Below are 14,716 nucleotides of genomic sequence, written 5' to 3'. Positions count from 1 at the left end.
AGACACTGTCACACTGACTTTATAATTGATGAGATGTTGTGGATTTAATTTAGTTTTCCTCAGCTGTTTTTTTTTTCTTTCATTGCGATAGCGAGTATAAAGTGAGTAAACTATGTTAGGGGCACTTATTTTTTATGTAGTGATGATGTGAATCCATAACAGCTTATTGATTTTACTTATTTAAAGCCAGTCCAAACACACAGGTGAGACTAAAGAGGGGCTCCAGCCATATGTCCATAGTATTTTGCACCTTTACTGTGTTTTATTGATCCTCAATCTTGCGCCTCTCATCTCACGCAGAGACTGAGAGCTTTTTAATGAATCACTTTCAGTTTGTAATGCTTCTGTAACCTAATGCTAAGTTGTGTTTGGGCCAGTTGTCTGGAGGAGACAAGCCATACTACAGAGACACATGCCAAACAAAACCCTTGGTTGGCACTATGATGTGGGCATCATGCCTTTGCCAGCCTTCACTCTGTAAGGCCTGTGCCAACCTTTTATAAATGCCCTATTTGGCAAGAGCTGTGCCCAACAGTGTCTCTTAAGGTTCTGGTTCAAATACCCTCTTCAAATGTGAACCTGATCCAAATCCTAAATGATCCAAATGATGCGTTCCAAATTGTAAGCTCTCATATCACATTCAGAGGAAACCGTGGATTATGTTTTATCAACTCGACTGGCAACAGATGGAGAAAAACTGGAAAGTCATATGCACAGCCTCGTTTTACTTTATTGTCACACATTATAGTACATTTTGTTTGTTAATCTCAGTATCCTCCTCCCTCGCCATGCGTGGAGAAAAAAGGTGGCAGCTGCAACACATCAGCGTTCATGGTTTGTTTTCTTGGTGTTCAGCTTGGAGGTGTGTCATCCAGAATTACAGCAAAAGAGCAATTACAGCTGAATGTCCTCTTTTATCAGCATTTCAATGCAAAGATTTGAGATCTGACCTCCAGCCAGCACCAGCCCTATCTCCGGCCTTCCCCTGCAGGCCAGTCATCAGACTCAAAGAATGGTTTCTGCCCTCAAAAGGCTTGCACTCCCCTATCTCGAAGCCCTCCAACAGAGCCAAGATAAAGTTTTGTTTTCACAGTTGACTGGTGGGTGGTGCTGGATCCCTGTCACTCCCCCAATGGGTGTCCTAGCATGGAAGCAAAAGGTCATTCCTGAAGTGTGCCGCCACACACAGGGGCATGTTCTGGAGAAAAAGATGGAGGCCTGTCTGTTCATACATATGTCATCTTGCAATCACGGTGTTTTTATATGGCAAAGTTTATTCTCTATTTTTCCTCGACAGCCTCTGTTTGTGTTTATCCTCCTTAAAACAAAACTCTCATGCTGTTTCATCATCAGCTCCACCACCTATCTCACATCAAACTTCTATGCTAATGTATTCCCTTCTTTTTCAGTTTCACTTCATCCTTGCCCTTTGTAAGTTGAGGCAATCATGCTTGAAACAGCACAAACATCAGCCCCCATACGAGGGAAGAGTTCAGGCACAACAAAAGGCGCATCTGTAAACAATAGGCTAAAAGAGTGGGACAAGAAAATGATTCAGCTGGTAACAGCTGAAATACATCCAATTTCAATATATGAGAAGATTGGTCTCTTGAGCATCTCAGGGGCCCAGGGAGTGAATAACATCAGCCGTTTTTCAATATAATGCCTTGTATCAACATACTGATATTACACACAGAAAATGGTTTCTCCATAAAATGCTGCCTTGGTTTCTACACAGACTCTATTTTCCGAGCTGGATAAGTACAGCTGCTTGCAATTCTTTTTTCACATCCATTCGTTCGCGTCCAATTCATCTTCTCAGCCTGCCACACTTCATATTGATATATGCTCAGGGGCTGTTCTGTAACAGGTAACTTAATCACTCCGTCTTCAACGTGTCAATTTCGTCCATCTCTCTGCCAGCCCACTCTGCTGTTCATCATGTCTGCATTACAGTTAGCTATTTCACCTGAAAACAAACGCAGGTCCCCTGACTGCCACCATTGATTGCAAACTTATGGCTTCTGAATCCCTAATTCAAGCATGCATATTTGGTTCAATTAAAGTTTTAAATATTCATAACCTTGTCTTTCTATCATGATTGTACTGCATGAGCAGAATCTAAATTCAAGTCTATTATCCACACATTGAAAAGGGCAGCACTATAAACAACTAAATATAACATTTTCAGAAGTGAATGATTTTTTAATTTTTTAAGTAATTTGATTTACAGCAGCTTTTTCAAAAGCATTTTGAATTTTTTTTTTATTAAATTGTTTGTGTCCCGGGCAGAATTCATTGAGACTAAAAGCGTGACTCTATAAACTCAGTTAATAATCTTTTTAGAAATACAGACAAGATGTGTATTTTATTATCTTAAGTTCATGTTGATCAAGACAAATAGACTGTAAACATTTATGTGGCTGGCTGATTTCACTCAGACCAAAGCAACAATAAATCCCATACCTGACCCTGCTGTGTTTTGTGTCATTTTATTGGCAGAAAAAGACTCTGAGATTAAATAAATCAAATAAATTTGAAGAGAAAGATGTTGAGAAATAACACTGAAAAGGGGATTTCTCTTTATTAAATAAAAATGAGGTGCAACAACCTCCTTGCATAATAAAAAAAACTATAATGAGCTAAATTTTCCAAATGTTTTAGATAATTTCTCTGTTTAATATTTTTATGATTCATACTGTCTGTATTAAAACGTATTACCTTGTAGTTCATATTTTCTCATTTATTTATGTAACCTTGAACTACAACAGTAGCTTTGTGTCCTTGGCTGTTTTGCAAATCTCAGAGTGAAGGCTCGTTCACAACTACAACTGTTTTATTAAGCCGCAACATTTTGCAGCAGCATCCATTAAATACTTCAAATTGCTGTTATTGCTGTTTGCTCACACCTGTGAGATAAATCCAAGAGTTACTTACATTTTCTGACTTGTCAAAAAGCCTTCATTGAACAGAATGAAAAACAGCACTACAGAGAAAATAAACAGAAGCTGGAGAGCTATTGTGACCATAGACTGTGTATAAAAGATGAACACTGTGGTACCGTCACCCATCGGTTTGTGGCTTTGGTCTTCTGAAACCGGAAGTAACAAGTGAACGCTTGCTCTGACTCAGAACGTGCATTCTAATATGGTAGCAACCTGTCAATCACAAGTCCTAAAACATACCCTGCATTATTGTTTGTTTTAGTCTAAATGCGGCCATCATTTACGAAATGAACTTCACACTGTATTGAAGGAAACTTGAAACTAGCGACTGAGACCTTAAAAGCATCAAGAAAAGATTTACAGAGGTCACAAATGAAGTACGAATTGGATCATTTTCTCACAGACTTCTATACAATCAGGCTTCTTCTTGCAACCAGAGGAGTCGCCCTCACTGGCTGATAAATACAAGTTTACCGCATTTTTCTGTTCATTTTTCAGACCTGAAGGCAATGTCCATCTTCTATAGACAGTTTTTGGTTGTGACTGATCAGTGCTAGTATGTTCCTAGCTTGTTAGCTTTGCAGCTCAATTTGTTTAACAACTGCCTTTGCAAAGAATGTCCACCTTTTGTTGGCATCACTGGCCCCTACAGACGTCTATAGAAACTATATGACTATATTTCAATATCTAAGCACCAGAAGAGAATATTTATTTTTTTGAGGAGTCTCGGTTATGTTTTCTATTGTAAGACACCTCTACAGTATTCTCTCGTCTGTATTTTGGCCGTAGCTCGCAGCTCAAACACTGAAAAGATGCTCTGTGGGATTTACAGGGATGGAACCATTTGTCAGTGGAGGAGAAGCTCACATACTGAGCTCTGTGACCCACAATGGAGCAGTTCGCAGTATGCTAGAGTGATGAGTTTCCTTACGACAGAGATGATTCCCCACACGGTTTCTTTTCATCCTAGCTGAAAAGAGAGCGAGCACTTCTCTGTCCTTGCAGGGTGGACACCATAATTTTGAGTGCTCTTAACCTTGCCTGGCTTTGTTGAGATTGGGGGTCTTTCCTTCACTTCTTTTGAACACACTGCAAGAAAATGGAATGTTTAGAATTCAGCGCAGGATCCTGGGTGGACTTCATGAAATCAGAGATTTGGAAGAAAAAAAAATGCCCCCTAGCAAATTATCACCCCACACACAAAAAAGGTGTATAAAAGTGCTCCAGTGTAACCTGAATATGTCCTATCAGCTTTGATTTGAAAGCCTGTCGTGGGGCATTGAGGTCCCCTAGTCTATTTTCACCTAAGGAACAGAGAGGATTTCACTGCTTGGAAGAGAATAATACAAGGAGAGAGGAGAAACTGATTGAATGTCTGCAAAGCAGTTCAGGGTGAGCAGTGGCCAGTAGTAAAAAAGTTTGATCCCGTTTGATCAAATCAGGCAAGAACAATGGCGGAAAGATTAATTTGAAATATGACCTTATAAGACAGTGTAATAATTCCCCAAGTGCTTTTTAATATCCTTTAATCTATTTCAGCTATCAGTGCTGTATGTTTGGATTTAACTTATACTGTGGCCCTCACTGTGAAGAGAAGATTGTGTTTTTTACAAACCAATATAAAACTGATTGTTCACATTTATTAAGGAACCCCGCAGGAAAGCATGCAGGGCTTCTATTGAACATTCCTGACTCCTGCACTGTTTACAGAGTGGTAGGTGTGTGTTTGTCAGGTGTGTGTTTAAACAGCAGGTTCCACACACGCACACAAAGTGTCTGGGAACTAGCCGGATACTCATTGCACTTCGCAAAGTGGCACTTCCTTCCTCTACACACTCCAGACTATGCGTTGAACTGCTGCCTGGCAACCATCTGGACACGACCCAACTGTTTTGATTGTGTGTGTGTGTGTGTGTGTGTGTGTGTGTGTGTGTGTGTGTGTGTGTGTGTGTGTGTGTGTGTGTGTGTGTGTGTATGTGGCCAGGACAGCCTCAGTGTGGGATTGACACTCACGTTTGGCGCAAGTCTACGTTAATGACGGACTCTTGACGGCCATAAATTCACAGTGTGTACATTATTGTCAGGTACGGATTGTGTTTGGCTATTGTACACGTGGGTGTGTACCGTGCATGTGTGTCTGAATTCAGCTCCACTCTTGTTAGGAAATTCCACGCCACATTATTGGGTTGTCTTGGTGATTGTATGGCTTCATTCCCAGACTGGATCCCAAGGGATTAAAATAAAAGGAAAAAAAAAACCTCCTGAATGATCAGTCACCAGTTAACTCAGCAAGAGTGACACTTCTACAGTCCAAAGCTGAGATTAATTGAACAAAGTTACAACATTAAAAATGCACATTTAAGAATATCAAAGTCTTACATAAATGAACAGAAATAGAATATTTTGGCTTAGTTAAGTTAGTAAAATATTTATGGCCTTAGCCTGTCCACTGAAATTTCTGCTTTGCATTTGTAACTCGATTTGATGACATGAATAATGAACTCCCACCAAATCGTTGGATCTTTAAAATGCAGCTTTTCACCAACACTTTCATTGTTACTGTCTTTCCCTTCTTCTAATCAACCCCTGATATCAATTTCAAAGTGATTGCGGAGAAAAAAAAAGCTGCTGGATGAAGTCCAAGCTGCTGCCTTGGTGATGGCCAAGAAAGCCGCGACACCCGGCCGAAGGTGATGCATCATGGTCATCCTCACAGAGAGGCGGTGGTGAGGCACAAGTAAACACTCTTAAATCATCATCCTGGGACACACTACACCCCACCACCACCACTGCCAATCCTCCCTGCCTGTCCCTCAACACACATTATCCACGATTAGAGCAAAGAGGTAAATGTGACACAGTCCAGACTGCATTCATGCAACAACCTGCAAATTACTTTGGATTTTCTTGCTCTTTGTTTGAATGACTGTGAATTTGACAAAAGACAGACTTGGGGCACAAAAGCATGAGATCGTGTGGGAAGTGTGAATCTTTTCCTACATGAGCCAGACAGGATTATGGCAGAGAATTAGTGAGTAGCAAGTTTTCATGGTAACACTTTTTCATCAAGTCATTCTTCATCTGTGGGTGGCAACAGTTATAGTACAGTGACCGTATATGAACAACATTTGTGATATCAACCGTAACTACTCTAGGTGACTGTTTTCTGATTCAGCTTCAGTATTCAGGGTAAAACAGTGCACTCCAGGCCATATCAGTTTCAAAAACCACAGTGTCCCTATTAATTTGGTGTTAAGGAGGTCCTTATGCCTGCTGTTAAGCTTGTCCGGATAGACAGCATGGCATTTTAGAGAACACCATATCCTTGTAAAACAAGAATCACATAAATAAATGCATGGTGCTCTTAGCTGCACAGGAGGTCTTTAGCATCATGTTGTTGCTCTCCCACAGAGATTTAACATACCATATGATCTTAGTATTTTTAAGTCACTTTGCAGCCACACAAAGCTGCGCAGACGGCTAAAAAAAAAACAGATAAATATTTTTCAAGGTGAGAGCTGAAAATATAGCACATTTTGAAGCCTCTCCTAAAAAAAAGACTGAGAAAATGGAGCATAGAAAGCAGATTGTGGTGCTCTTTTTAAATATATGAAAGAGAGAAGAAGAGAGGCTGCACCTCTTGATAATAAACAGCAAGTTTATGCTAAAAAGAAAAAGAAGCTCCCTACCCCCTCCTCCCTTATAGCCTTGTATCTGTGCTCTCTGCTAACACACACACACACACACACACACACACACACACACACACACACACACACACAGACACACACACACATACACACTCCTCCCTTAGCCTATATAAGCAGACAGCAGCTGAGCTGACCCCCTCCACCCTGCATTCTCTCCTTTATTAAACATACAAAAGCTGTCTTTGCAGCTTCAAAATACATGTGGATATTTTTGTTAGTTTCTATTTAAAACTTAAAGAAAAAGGGGATTTCTTTTCCATGGACAGAGTGAGCAATATAAGCAAAAAGCCCCGCATTGTAGAGAGAAAGGGCTGAGCAGAGCAGGGCGCTGCTGCTTCCCATCCCCCACATTCACATAGCAAAGTTCTGCTGCTTTTGCAAGCGGTGATGCTGCCTTCATGAGCTCCACCCGAGGCTCGTGAATGCACAGTGTCGCAGCATTCAAGTTCTCTCTGTCTGGAAATAGGAAACCTTAAGCTAGAAAAAAAGTGTATATATTTTTTCCCCTAAATTTTTGTATATCTCAGGCTACTTCATAAAATGAAGATAGAAAAATGATCATCAGGCATGTCTGTTTTATGATTCCAGAGACAGAAAGCACACACAGTGTTATGCAGCTAAATATTAAGCTACTTTAAGTGTAAAATAGCACACTAGCCTTTCATATGAAATAAAACACAACACCCCTGTGTATTCTTATCTCCTCAAATTTGGCTTGAATTGTGTGAAAAGGCTTTATAATCAATCGGCTCTGAACACATTCGATACTATTGTTGTCAACATATTCTCCCAATTTTCTGATCTCTCCACTTGTTCTTATTTCATTAAAGTTTTACTGAATTCAATACAAGCCTGTGCTTTATATTCATTAAAATGTACTCTATTTGATATTCATCACTGTGCTTCATTCAAGTGATCTTCTTATTAAAGAGCGTTCACACTCTCCTAATACACTCATAAATCTGAGCAGCTAACTTGGACTGGGCTAAGATATTTCATACATTTCATACTTCGCATTTAGTTGCTTATTTTTACTCCACACGAGTCGTTTCTATCTGACTGAGGGCGTGATTTAGAAAATTCCGACAACACGTGAAGGGAGCACGAGGGCTGCTGCTGCTGCTAGGAGAGCGCGAGGCAGGCAGGCAAAGAACACGAAGAAAGGGGGTGGGGAGAGAGAGAGTGGTGAAGAGACATAGGGTGTCTGTTCCCATTAATTGTATAGGGCGACTTTCTGCTTTCTCCAAATCTCTTCTCGTTCTCGTGCGCGTGTGCTGGCGTGAGATTTGACTCCTAACTGATAACATGTGATGTGTTGCATTTCAGTGGCCTATACACTGTCACTTTTCCACCAGCACTGTTTCTCTTTTTCTATCTTCACTTCCTGCTCTGTGACTGGCTCAGTCCATCCCCCATCCTTCTTCCTTTTCTATCCTCTCTCTCTCTTTCTCTCTCTCTCTCTTTCTCTCTCTCACACACACACTGTACAGACATGCACAGGTTGTAATTTCATGCTTTCCTCCACTTTCCTCCGCTGTGCTCACTCCTCTCATTTGCAGTTGCAGACACATGGAAGCAGTCACTTCCACCCATTAGCCCACTCTTACAGAAGATGACATTGTAGCCTATTTTGTTCCGCTCTTTTCACCAGCTAATAAGATAAGATAGAAAGAATAACACGAGTGCACAAAGAGGCACACACTGATTATGCACAAAGATTTTTTTTGTACAATCAGAATTATGGCTGACATAGAGGCAGAGTGCTATGGTGAAGGACAGGACGTTTTGATAGTTTAATATTGCTGTCGAAACAAACTCCTTTATATTTAGCTGTGTATGGCAGGAACCTTGTATATGAAGATCTGTGGCTGTATAACATATATTTGAACTGAATGTTGACACTTTTGATGTAAATAAAAAGTCTGTTTACTTCTAAAGCTGTATCTACACATTCTTGGTTTGTATCCTCACAAATGGAATGATGAAGTAGCACACAAACAATTACAGACACTGGTTCGAATTGTTTGGGTCTTTCTATATGAAATAAAGCGACTTACACTCTGCATATTTGTGTTTCAAAAATGACAAACATGTAGCTTTGAGTCTAAAAATATAAGCTCATTTACTTCAGCAGTCAGCCCACTGATGTGAATCATCATTTGCATTAGCTTTTCATTTGTACAGCACTTAATTAGCCTCAGAGTGACCACTACTTTGTGCAAACAAACGGGCCTTTTCGAATACGTCGACGTTTTTATGTCGGAGCTCAGTTTAAAGCGCATTAGACCTTCAATAATGGCTCTTGTTGGGTATAAACAATGTTGTTATAATGGAGGCAGCGCAGTCCGGATCCAGTTCTCGCGCTGAATCCGCTCCGGGTTTTCATTTTCTCGCGACAGGTCGGTAAGATGGCTGTGTCTCGCGGAGCCTCGTGCTGGTTTGGTTGATTTCTAGCTCGCGCTCTCGTTCTGTAACAGAAGCCCCCCCTCCAACACACACACACACACTCACTGGTGTCGGTGAAATTCATTTCCCAGCCTCTGTATTTATATATTTTTTCTTTCACAAACTTTCCCCTCTCTGTTTTAACTTTAAACGGAGTCGCGGTGGATTACCGGATACCGGTCCGGGCGGAGGGAAAAGGGGGGAATGAACCGGGACAACGGGTACGTTGTTATAAATATAATTGTATTTATATTCAATGGTTATTCGGAGTTTGATTGTGAGTGAGTCGCCGTGCTGAGAGAGAGAGGCAGAGAAAGAGTGGGGGAGAGAGAGAGGGATATCATGGCCGCTCAGGTCGCCAGCGTCGCCACTCTCAACACTAGCCCGCCATCCGAACTCAAAAAGCCGGATCGGGACACACAGGAGGAGTCGGTACCGGGAGAGAAACAGCATGAAAATAAGGAACCGGGACCTGACGGCGGATCTCCTGGCCAGAAGGAGCTGCAGGACGGGACCGATGCTGGAAATGCTGGGGGAGGAGGGGATCCTGACATGAAGAACGGCAACGGGAATTTACCCAGGGTAAATAATAATAGCAGTAATCAGAATGATACAGGCGGGCCCGAAGGGAATAACCATCCCGGGATGGGACACCACCACCCGGGCCCCTTTCCTCCACCTCCTTACGGTTACAACCAGCACTACAGCCGGCCCCCTTTTCATCAACATGGCGGACAACAAAGCCCTGGCATGGCAGCTGCATCGGGGCCGGGCATGATGGACCCTTACCCCCCTAATTCACACGAACACGGCTACCCCAACCATTACAACAACTACAGCCCGTTCCAGAGCAGGACTTCTTATCAGGGCCAAGGATACGGGGCCATGAATTCCCCGCGTAACAACCAGCCTCCGGCGGCTGGGGGGCAGCCAGGCAAGCAACAGCCAGCAGGAGGAACCACAGCTATGGCTGCCTCTTATAATAATAATCAGAGGTATAACATGGGAAACCAACAACCTACGTCTACGCCAACTTTAAATCAGCTTTTGACATCCCCCAGCTCTGCCAGGAGCTACCCGAATTACCCCCAAGGAGACTATAACAATCAGGAAGGGGCCAACAAGGGACCAGGAGATATGGGCAGCACTCAGTATGGTGGGGTCCATCCGGGTTGGCAACAAAGGACCCACCATCCGCCTCCCATGAGCCCGGGAAACACTGGACAGCCTCCAAACAGAAATCAGGTAAACTTCACTTACTGCACTGGCACACTTTGACTGAGTTTAAGTCACTCAGTAGCAGAGAAAAAGCACTGTAGAGTTGCATATTGCATTGGACCAGCCATTGTCTATGTAGCAAGAGCTCTAAAATGGCTGCCTCTCTCTTTCTCCCAATACCACCCCTGCAATAGTGTTTAGACAGAGAAAGAAGCCGCATATTGAGTCAGAAACAACTTTGTGAGTTGTGGGTAATAGTGTGTGCCCCTGCTTGGTACAGGGCAAGAGTTTGACTAAGTAGAGCAAGAGTTAGTGAGGAGAAAGACTGTGTGTGTGCAGAGGCAGATACGGTGATATTTCTTCGCAGTGCTCCTCCAGCCTTCATTGTAGATTTCAGTGCTGTAACCTCTCTTATTTCTGCGAGAATCCGCCGCCAAACAGCTTCTTTTCGGTACCGAGCTCCCTCCGGTGCTATCAAAGTTGTGTCAATGGCTGTCAGGGCAATAAACAAGATGCAAATGACAGCGATAGCCGTTAAATAACATTTGCATAATCATTAAGAAAAGACCTCTGTGTCGGTTAAAAAGCCGCTGCACACTGGAGTGGAGATGTGTCTCACAGTCCGCTGAATGGCAACAATTCCATCCGCTAAGTGTTTACTCGGATCAAAGTGTGATTGTGACCGCGATTGATTCATCTTGACGGAGGGTTTCATTCATTGTGGCTCGGTTCGACTCGGTTCGCTTTTTTCCGCGGCTCTCCTCCATGTGCCGCCTTGTAAACACGGCCCCGCTGGTTGGAGTTGGCAAAGTGCAGATTGCCTTTGCTTTGGGATTTGAATTATGGAGGTAAAATCCTGCTGTCAGAGCCAGGAGACAGTTGGTCTTAGGTTGACATGCGAGCCGAGATCTGATTGGCTCCCCATCCCTCTGCTCTCGGCCATTTATAATTGCATCTAATGGAAGGCTGCAGAAAAACAGCCCCCTCTGCCCACTTAAATGTTCCTCTACCGTGTCAAGAAAGCATAGTCCGTGCATCTTTTTTTTGCATTTTTGTTCATTTTTAGCACTATTGTTTGCAACTGTGTAGTCTTATTATCTTTGATTTTTTTATAATGTGAAATTATATCTGAATATTGCCTCGCATCACCTGAAATACACCAGAAGCGAGACTGTTTCTAAATCCAAACTTATCCTTTTGGTTGAATTTATTAAAATAATTTTAAAAACAGAATTTGCTCAGTTCCTCCCACTGCAGTAAATTGCATGGCGGCTCCGGTGATGTCAACCCACCATTGTTTTTATGCGTTTGATGAAATCTTCAGCTCACATGTGCTTAGTCACATCTCTGCCGTCATTTTTAGCTGCTGACCTCAGACGTGCACCTGAAGTTTTTTTTCGCTGTTGGGTACACTGTGTGCACCGCTCCTTCAATTCGACTGACTCTGGTACAGCAGATAGAGTAGGTGTGGTCATGTAGCCCCGTTGTACAACTGTGTTTTCCACTGTTTCCAGATCAGGAGCTGAAGAGACTTGTGTGCCTGAACGTCTCGTGGCCACGTGAGAGAGTCGGACTGGCTGCGTTTGTGTTTACAAGCAACCAAGGTGTCAGCCAAGTGTCAGAGCTTTTTTTTTTTTCTGCAGGTTTACAATAGCCTAATTTGCTTCCACAGGCAGAGTGTAACCATGTCAACAGTGCTTACCTACATCTCGCTCTTCAGAGATAACAACCACACGTGTAGTGTTTTTACTCTACAGTTATGTGTCATAGGCAAGGTAGGTGGAGTGTGTTTACACAGAAGGATAGATTACAGAATTAGCTTTAATAATTTAGATATATATGGGTCAGAGAAGGATGTGTAAGCTGTATGCATACAGCATTGCCACAGACACAGAAGGCATGCAATTCCTTTGACACCACTTTCACCATAGTGGCACTTCATTTGCGTCACTTTTGCTAATAAAAGTGTTTTGTATGCATTATGTACAGATGGTTAGATTGGGGAAAAAAAAGTGATGTGGCATCTGCTAATGAGAGAGAATTCAATTGTTCTGCATGAATTGCACAAGTAGGTAGATGTACTATGTTTTTATCGCTTTATTTCCAGCTAAAACGGTGTTATCGAGGTCAGACCTCATCTGGAGAAGTACTGACACCACTTGTTGCTTTAAACTTTAAGGTGACAGTTTTTCTCACATTTTGATAGCCACTTTGCTGCATCACAACAAAGTAAATCACAGGCACTAATAGCTGCAAGGTCCCCATTTGTAGTTCTGTCTGAATGGCAGCAAAAGTGTTCGGTTCAATATGCTGTAGACAGATATTCAGCAACCTGACATTGAGCAGCTGTAGACGGTGTGGCTGTTTTTCTCAAATTGTCTCATCGCTGTTGCTTTATACAAAAATATACCAGACAGGATGAGAGGTGTCACGTTGAGTGTGCCCATCTTTCTCTGGAGTGCTGCTCACTGCCGTTTAGAGGAAAGTTTGAATTTCCCTTTTTACTTTCAATTTGTCACTTCCAGCGTGTAGAGAAGTGTCTGTACCTGAGGACAGTTGTAAATTTGGGTGAACGAGAAATCTCAGCCAGCAAGGATGGGTCAGATTTTTTTCAGTACAAACAAAAAAAATACAAATAGAGTCAAGGTTTTACTACTGGAGCATTGCCATAAAAACATCTGTTCAGTCAAGATTAGATTAGATGTCATGCTCGGTTCTGCTCTCACCTTGTTGCTAAAACCACTGCAATGCCCGTGAATTGTATTGTCACGTTTTACACTGCACAAATTTTAAGGATATTTTTAAAAATTCCATTTCCTATTATTTTTTTATTGTAAGTAGAATCATTTTCTGTTTCACCTAAGACTCAGTGCATCTAGATTGCAGTTATAATGTGAAATTACAAAATTTCATAACTGTCACTTCTTGATGTAGACTCATCTTACGAACACTGAATAAGTGTCCCAACTAGGGCTGGGCGATATGGCCAAAAAATAAAATCTCTATTTTTATTTTTTTTTAGTCATCTTGGACGATTACGATTTTAATCGATTTTTGTTGTTTCTTAGCAGTCTGTTTGCTATGGCTAGTGCTAGCCATGCTGCACTCCCGTAGCTGCGAGCACACTTCCCATTCTTTAGGATGCCTCTGTCGGAGGTGCTGAAAGAGGTTAGTTGTGCTGCTACTCTTCGTTTTCACAGAACTTTTGCAAACCTTGCACATGGCTGTAGTTTGCTCTGTGTCAGTCTCGTCAAAGCTGAACCACTTCCATATAATCGATGTAACATGAGGCCCTTTTCTCGCGACCAACTCTTCGTCTGATGTTGTGTCCGCCATGACGGGGGTGTGAGTGTTTTGGCGGAAGGAGATGAGAGGCGGAAGCAAACGCCAGTGCACAAGCCGTGAAAGGCAGTAGAAAAATCTGTATTGTTATATATTTAAGCTCGCCTCAATTTTACGATTTGGCAAATTTTCAAATCGTCAGGTTTTAGAAAGGCGAATTAATCGAATTAATTCGATTTATCGCCCGGCCCTACTACCAACTCTGTGTTATATTCCAGGTATCAAACGGAGAGCTATGAACTTGAAGTATTGTAGTTTAACGAAGCCGGCGATATTCCAGAGAACATGCTGAATTTTTGCTTAAAGGTTTTACTTGAGATAGTATTAGACTTTTAGATGATGTGCATAATTGGTGATGGAAACATCTTATTTGAATTGGTTCACATGTATTGAACATATAAGTCAGTTTCTTTGGTTGTCTTCCGCGTCGGATGGCATGAAACATGACTAATACCAGCTGACATGAAAGAATAGTTGCCAACTTTGCTATTTAGAATAAAATCCTGAAGGCTTCTTTTCACTTCTGTCATAGTGGGCCAAAGTTTTGTTTGTTTCTTCTGCTTTCTCAAAGGATTTTTGGCGCATTATCTTTTTAATTTTTTTTTGCAGCATTTTTTAAAGTTTGCTCTATTTTTGCTTGACAGTTATATGACAACCAGTTAGTGGTGTGTGGAGACTGACGTAGTACTTTGCTTCAATTTAGGAGTATATTGTTGTTTATAGGTGTGGTTAGAGTAGTTTGTAGTAAACTCTGTTTTTGTTCACACCCTTGCAGGCATATCCTCTCAATTTCTTCTGCGAAAGACTGATGTCTAGCCCAACACCTTTTCATTACTAGATTACCATCTACAGGTTTTTCATGTTGGTTGGTGTGCTTTCAGAGCAGTTTTTTGCCACAGAATCCAGGATGCTTTCTTGTTGTTTGAGTGTCAGAAGCATGGGAAGGTAATTTGGCACTTTTCAGTTGTTATGCATACTTGAAGGTAGCAGGAACTGAATTTTATCAGAAGGCAAAAGGGTTTAGTCAAGCTCTGATGAGTGTCTCTGAATTGGGAA

General features: G+C 41.9%; 2 protein-coding genes across 2 annotated transcripts in view; one reads left to right on the top strand and one right to left on the bottom strand.

Annotated features, from left to right (window-relative positions):
- The window catches only part of tmem222b (transmembrane protein 222b), a 538,745-nt gene that overhangs the window by 430,568 nt on the left and 93,461 nt on the right, over window positions 1–14,716 (bottom strand). The window lies entirely within an intron of this gene.
- The window catches only part of arid1ab (AT rich interactive domain 1Ab (SWI-like)), a 53,724-nt gene continuing 48,048 nt past the window's right edge, over window positions 9,041–14,716 (top strand). Inside the window, exon 1 of the mRNA XM_051955208.1 lies at window positions 9,041–10,345. Within this exon, the coding sequence (XP_051811168.1) occupies window positions 9,443–10,345 (903 nt within the window). The 5' untranslated portion in view covers window positions 9,041–9,442. The remainder of the gene's footprint in view (window positions 10,346–14,716) is intronic.

The sequence above is a fragment of the Acanthochromis polyacanthus genome, chromosome 11 (genome assembly GCF_021347895.1).
Source record: "Acanthochromis polyacanthus isolate Apoly-LR-REF ecotype Palm Island chromosome 11, KAUST_Apoly_ChrSc, whole genome shotgun sequence".
In the NCBI taxonomy this organism is placed as follows: Eukaryota; Metazoa; Chordata; class Actinopteri; family Pomacentridae; genus Acanthochromis; species Acanthochromis polyacanthus.
Note: the sequence above shows the minus strand (reverse complement) of the source record. Positions and strands in the feature narration are given on the sequence as shown.